The sequence below is a fragment of the Sinocyclocheilus anshuiensis genome, unplaced genomic scaffold (assembly GCF_001515605.1).
Source record: "Sinocyclocheilus anshuiensis isolate Anshui unplaced genomic scaffold, SAMN03320099.WGS_v1.1 scaffold91, whole genome shotgun sequence".
Lineage (NCBI taxonomy): Eukaryota > Metazoa > Chordata > Actinopteri > Cypriniformes > Cyprinidae > Sinocyclocheilus > Sinocyclocheilus anshuiensis.
This window is the reverse complement of record NW_015552636.1, coordinates 355662-362056: the sequence shown is the minus strand read 5'-3', so window position 1 is coordinate 362056 and position 6395 is coordinate 355662. Positions and strand designations below refer to the sequence as shown.

The window sequence follows — 6395 nt, the reverse complement described above, 5'->3', positions numbered from 1 at the left end:
AATAAAGGTGCTTCACGATGCCATAGAAGAACCTTTTTTGTCTAAATGGTTCCATAAAGAACCTTTAACATCTGTTTCACAAAAGCTTCTTTGTGGCAAAAGAAGGTTCTTCAGATTATAAAAAGCTAAGAAAGAGATGGTTCTTTGACTGAATGGTTCTTCTACTGCATCGCTGTGAAGAAGCTTTTAAGCACCTTTATTTTTAAGAGTGTGGGGTAAGTAAAATACTTGTTTTAAGAATATTTTACTTACCCTATGACTTGTTTTAAGCAAAATGCACTTCATTTAGTTTATTTTTTCCCCTATAAACAAGGCTAAATATCTTGTGTTGCTTACAAAGTAAATGCATCTTAATTTAAGAAATTTTTGATATTTTGACTAGAAAAAAGACAAAAATACTAAGGTAAGCCTTTTTTTGCAGTGTGGCTGTTCCTCTACACACTCTTGCAAATACGGCGGTCCCTCCTCCTAGACTTTAGGAGCCACCAGGTGTCCGTTGAAGGTGATGTAGACGTCCACGTCGTCGCTGTAAATGGCGTTGTCGCGCTGGCGCTTGTAGAGCCGGACCCAGACCTCGTCGTTGAGCTCCAGAGACAGCATGACGCTCTGGCTCTGCATGATGGAGCGGTCGCTGGGCTGCGTGTACAGGATCACCTGCTGCCGCTCGTTGTGCATCAGGTGCAGGTACGTCTCCTTGAAGTTCCAGGTGTGAATGTTGACGTTGAAGAAATAGACTCCCGGGACGAAGCAGTAGAACTTCCCCTTAAACATGTTGAAGTGTTCGCCCAGGTTCACGAAGACGGTGTCGAAGATCAGGGCCTGGTAGTAATCGGCGCTGTGCAGAGCTTTGCGTCGGCCCACGGAGAAGGATGACTGCTGGATTTTGCAGGGGTCTCCGGGGGCCCCTGTGTCTCCTTTACTGCCTTTGGGCCCGGTCACACCTCTGAGTCCAGGGGGTCCGTCCACTCCGGCTTTGCCAGACGTTCCTCTGTCCCCACGCTCTCCTTTTTCCCCTGTCAACAATCAGTCAGTGATCTAAGTCAGTGTGTGATCAGCAGTGTTGGGGGTAATGCATTACAAGTAGTGTGAGTTATGTAATCAGACTACTTTTATCAAGTAACTAGTGAAGTAAAGCATTACTTTAGTTTAGTTATTTTTTCAAACAAGTAAAGCCAGTTCCTTTGTTTTCCCATGTCTTCACTGACAGCTCTCCTGTCCCCGTGTTGAGAGAAATCAGTGCAGAGGCGTTTTCTGCAGCCTAAAGATTATTCATTTCACTTTTGGTTTGAAAGGGCCTTTACAGTTGCCAAAAATATAACCTTTGGGGTTTTTGTTATTAAAAACAATCCAAGCAATCCCAGCCCAGGTGACAAAAGTAATGCAAAAGTACACTCTTAGAAATAAAGGTGCTTAAAAGCTTCTTCACAGCGATGCCGTAGAAGAACCATTCAGTCAAAGAACCGTCTCTTTCTTAGCTTTTTATAATCTGAAGAACCTTCTTTCGCCACAAAGAAGCTTTTGTGAAACAGAAAGGTTCTTCAGATGTTAAAGGTTCTTTATGCAACCCTTTAGACAAAAAAGGTTCTTCTATGGCATCACTGTGAAGCACCTTTAGTTTTAAGAGTGTAACGCAATGCATTACTTTCCATAAAAAGTAACTGAGTAACCCAATGAGTTACTTTTTATGGAGTAACGCAATATTGTAATGCATTAACTTTGCCTAACACTGGTAATCAGTTTTAGAAGTCAAGCAGGCTTCGTAAATGTTTGAATCCGTCTGTTTTCTCAATCAGACTCAAAATGACCTTGAATCTAAAGCACACAGTGTCATTAGCACAAAGATTGCAGAAGATGAGTGTTTTGATGAATTTCCAGCCTTTAGGGTTAGTTATAATTATTAATGTCCTGAACCAGATCCTCTAACCTCAATCATCGTGAAATATCTGTGGTAACGATTGTGCGCTTTTGATTCAATCTTTACAGTCACTGAAAAATTCTAGAAACTTCAAACTTGGAGCTCCAGCAAAGAGTCAAACAGGAAGTGGTTTATTCTATACGTGACGTGTCAGTAACTAGTGCTGTTAACTAAGTCAGTGTTCACTAGTACTAGTGCTTACAGTGATGTCATCAAACCCCTGTTGCTTTCCTAAATGATCGGACGCATGATTTTCACAGGCTGGACAATAAAGTGCACATTTCGCTATTAAGCACCTCTCACATTCCCATCAGAAAGTGAAAATCTAGTTTCTGATTTTGTCTGTATTTGGTCTTTTAGACTATTTGCAGACTAAAACGCTTTCCAGTGAGCAGTGGTTTCTGCCCGTCGACAGATGTTACTCACCACCAGCAAAATTACCCCTTATACAGCTCAAAGGAAATAAACGGTGGTCACATGACTTCACAGCGTCCAATGGCAAGGCCTCTTGTGGTCAGTTTCAGGAATCTCTCTGAACTGAAATGGATGTGAGCACTAACAATCTGTCCACTGCGGGTGAAGAGTGAGCATTACCAAAGAACAAGTCAACAAAAGTCATGTTTTTCTCTTTTGGCTTCTTCGTTTGTTCCTCTAGAGAGCTGCAGTTCTGAACAAAACTGGGACACAGCGATGAAAAAACAATGCTAAAACGGCAACCAAACCTATAATTGTGTATAATTGCAACAGCAAAATAGACTCTGGAGAAAACGCTTCCTGTATCTGTATGTCAATGTTTGTGTGTCCATCAAACTCTACAGTATTATGGTAGCCTAATAACTTATCTGCCTCTAGTCAAATTACACAGATGAAACACGGACACCCTAAACATCAAAATATATAACATTATTCACACATTTTAATGTTGACCGAGAACAATAAACTTTGGTAGAGTGTTGTTGGGTCACCAGAGTAATAGTCACATTCAAAAGAAGTACCTACTCAGAGAGTGTGTGATTTCGGACGCAGCCTAAGTGTCAGCGTCCAGCTCCGTCTCACCTTTGAGGATGGTCATGTTAATGATGGTGCGGATCTCCGGCGTGTGATTGGCTCCAGGCTGGGGGGCGGGGCTCAGGGGCGGGTCTAGGTGATCGCAGCACCTGCGGCAGTACCTGGGCGTGGGTCTGGAGGGAGAGGGGACGGATGCCACGGAGGCCAGCAGCAGCAGAAACACAGCCAACATCACGACACCTGCAGACCAGGAGCACAGTTTTCAACTGCATACACACGCAATCTTTACTTGTCACACAGTCTCTGAAAGCTGACACTCAAAACACCAGAAGCACACACCAAATCTGCAAAACCATACACTAATTCTCAGCCTTTGACAATTTTATAAAACACTTTTTGCAAAACACGACACACAGTTCTCTTGGACTTGTGTGTTACATCTGATCAAATGCACATTATTGCTCTTTTGCTTCTCTGTTTCTGCCACAGGATTGGCATCCCGAGTCTGGATCCAACTCTTAAAAAAGACCTGAGATGACCGAACACCTGAGAAGAGATGATGCCGACCCTCAGACAACATACAAAACGAACACATTTCACTATAAGTTTAATCGCAACAAATAATGATTGCAGTTAATAGTGTTCACCATCTGTTTGATTACATCATTAACTTCATGAATTTTACCGTACATTTCTGCCATATGTACATCAACCTGACATAGTCACCACTGATAAGCTACTACTAAATATAATGTAGAAACTTTAAAATAGAAACTTATATTTTCTGTAAAACTGCTTTGCTATGATGTGTACCGTGAAAAGCGCTATACAAATAAACTTGAATTGAATGTCTGGAGACGGTCCCTCTGAATCGCTTGTTTCTAGCATCATGCTGCCTTTATTTCTAAAGCGCTTCATGTGATACAGATTGTCAAAGCTTCACAGTAGCTATGTTAAAAAGTTGTAAATTTACTTGTGCGGGAAAATAAAATATTGCAAATAAAGCTTTGTTTCCATCCCAAAATGTATCAGCCTCAATTGAATGCATAAGCTTTTTATGTGCATTTCAAGATTTTATGCATATCTTGGCATTCCCGTTAAACGTTTTTTTAAGCAATATCCCAAAATTTGCATAAAAACACAGCTAGTGACGAACAGGAATATAACAGAAGCGGTGATGGAGACGGTTCAGATTGTGCTGTAAAACAGCTAAAGACAACAATGTGAGTTCAGTTCAGATCAAGTGTGAAGTTCATCAAACGAGTTCAATTCAGCTATAAGCAGTTCTACAAAACACAGCAATGTCATCTGTTATTCAGTTTGAATTGGTTCAATATTGATTCAGTTTAGTTCAATACCAGTGTTAATTCAGAAGATGAGAGTGCATCATTCATCTTAATTCAGTTCAAGCTGTGTTCACACGCGATCTGATCATCGCATCAGACACATTTAACATTGTGTGATCCAGAGTGATCTTAACATCCATAAAATACTGGATTAATGATCCCTTTAAAAATATAAACCACCCTGTCATATAAAAACCATGAGAGATGTTCCCATCATGCAGCAGGAGCCTGAGGTTAAATGTGTGTGTGTCAGAAATATAAAATCTCCCGAACAAGAACAAGGATTAAAAACTGTTATAAAAAATGACACTTATGGATCTCATCATTTATGGCTCGATCACACGTGGAAAAGAGCTGCTTGCTTTCTTTCTTTCTTTCTGTTCTTCAGAGTAAGTTCAACAACACATTATTAATATTCACTCTTAGAAGTGTCTGCAGCATCATCTCTTTATCTCACTTTATCCTGCATGCTTCTCATTTTAATTAGGCTTTCTTTGCAGTCAGCAAACATGAATGATTCATTGAGACGCAGCAGCTGTACTTATGAAAACCAGATGAGAGAGAGAGAGCACAAGAGCCACGTCCTCACACAAGTTATCAGTCTCATCGAACAATCCTCACACAGTTCTATATCTCTGTCCAAATCAGTGACATGAAAAACCTCGCCTGACTCGTGCAGCCAAGCTGCTGTCTGACTGAAGCTCTCACGCAAAGACTTGAGGAATCCAGAAGAAATGTAAAGCTGAGACTCACCGCTGCGTCCTCGAGCTCCTTCTGTCTCTCTGACATTAGGAGGAGTTTCCTCGGGAGCACGCTTTATTCTCTCTCTCCCGCCTCCCTCCTGGTGTTTTAAAGCAGCGTTTGCCGTGGTTTGAGAACCTTTCAGGAATTCTTGAAAGAACAATAGTTCTCAGTCTAAAGAACATCTAAAAAAACATGTTTCCACTGTAAAGAACCATGGAATCCTCCACCAACCATGCACCAACAACACTACAATTCAGCAATACCCTAGCAACCACCAGAACACCCTAGCAACCATCCACAATAAACAATCCAGTCAATCAGATCAATTCTATTACTAGTGCTTTTGATCAGAAAACCATGATGTAATTTGTTCTTAATATTTTCATGCCTTATGATCACATTTATCAGATTTTTCTGAACAATAATATTGTTAAATGTTGCAAAAGTACAAGCAATCAAGCAATTGAAATTTACTGTATAGTATATATGTGACCCTGGACCACAAAACCATGAGGGTCAATTTTTTTTAATTGAGATTTATACATCATATGAATAAATAATCTTTCCATTGATGTATGGTTTGTTAGGATAGGATAATATTTGGCTGAGATACAACTATTTGAAAATCTGGAATCTGAGGGTGCAAAAAAATCTAAATATTGAGAAAATCATCTCTTAGCAATGCATATTACTAATCAAAAATTACGTTTTAATATATTTACGGTAGGACATTTACAAAATATCTTCATGGAACATGATCTTTACTTAATATCCTAATGATTTTTGGCATAAAAGAAAAATGTATAATTTTGACCCATACAATGTATTGTTGGCTATTGCTACAAATATACCCCAGCGACTTAAGACTGCTTTTGTGCTCCAGGGTCACATATATTTAGTATACACTGAAAAAAATGTGGTGCAGGACTTTAAACCATTTTCACTCAAAGTGCTAGTAAATGTCACAAGTAATTACAAAGAAATGTCAAGTAACACATTTTGAAATCAAAGTAGTTTTATTTACAAATTTGTTTTATTTACAGATTTGCATTTTATAGTGTATATGTCATTCATTCCCCTCATAATACTGTGCTAAACCACTAAATGTCCCAGAAAGCATCTAGAAACCACCCAGAACACACGAGCGCTGGAGATCGCATGACGTGTTTGGAGTTAGCATGTGTTTACACTGACCTTCACTGAAATGAAGATCCTCAGGAGCCTGAGCTGTAGATCAACATGTTCATTCACATCTGACATGCTCTACATTAAAACTCTCTCTCTCTCTTAGTGTTTCACTGGCATGATTAATCAAGCACGCTTCAACACACACACACACACACACACGCACACACACACACACACTCACACACACACATACA

General features: G+C 39.9%; 1 protein-coding gene across 1 annotated transcript; it reads right to left on the bottom strand.

The window, feature by feature from the left end:
* Nucleotides 1-433: 433 nt before the first annotated feature.
* c1qtnf6b (C1q and TNF related 6b) lies at nucleotides 434-5045 on the bottom strand. Its single transcript, XM_016458095.1, has 3 exons — nucleotides 5023-5045; nucleotides 2972-3163; nucleotides 434-1013 (listed from the first exon to the last, which is right to left on the bottom strand). Exons 2-3 carry the CDS (start codon nucleotides 3153-3155, stop codon nucleotides 469-471), a joined length of 729 nt encoding a protein of 242 aa, XP_016313581.1. The 5' UTR covers nucleotides 3156-3163; nucleotides 5023-5045; the 3' UTR covers nucleotides 434-468.
* Between the last annotated feature and the right edge of the window lie 1350 nt (nucleotides 5046-6395).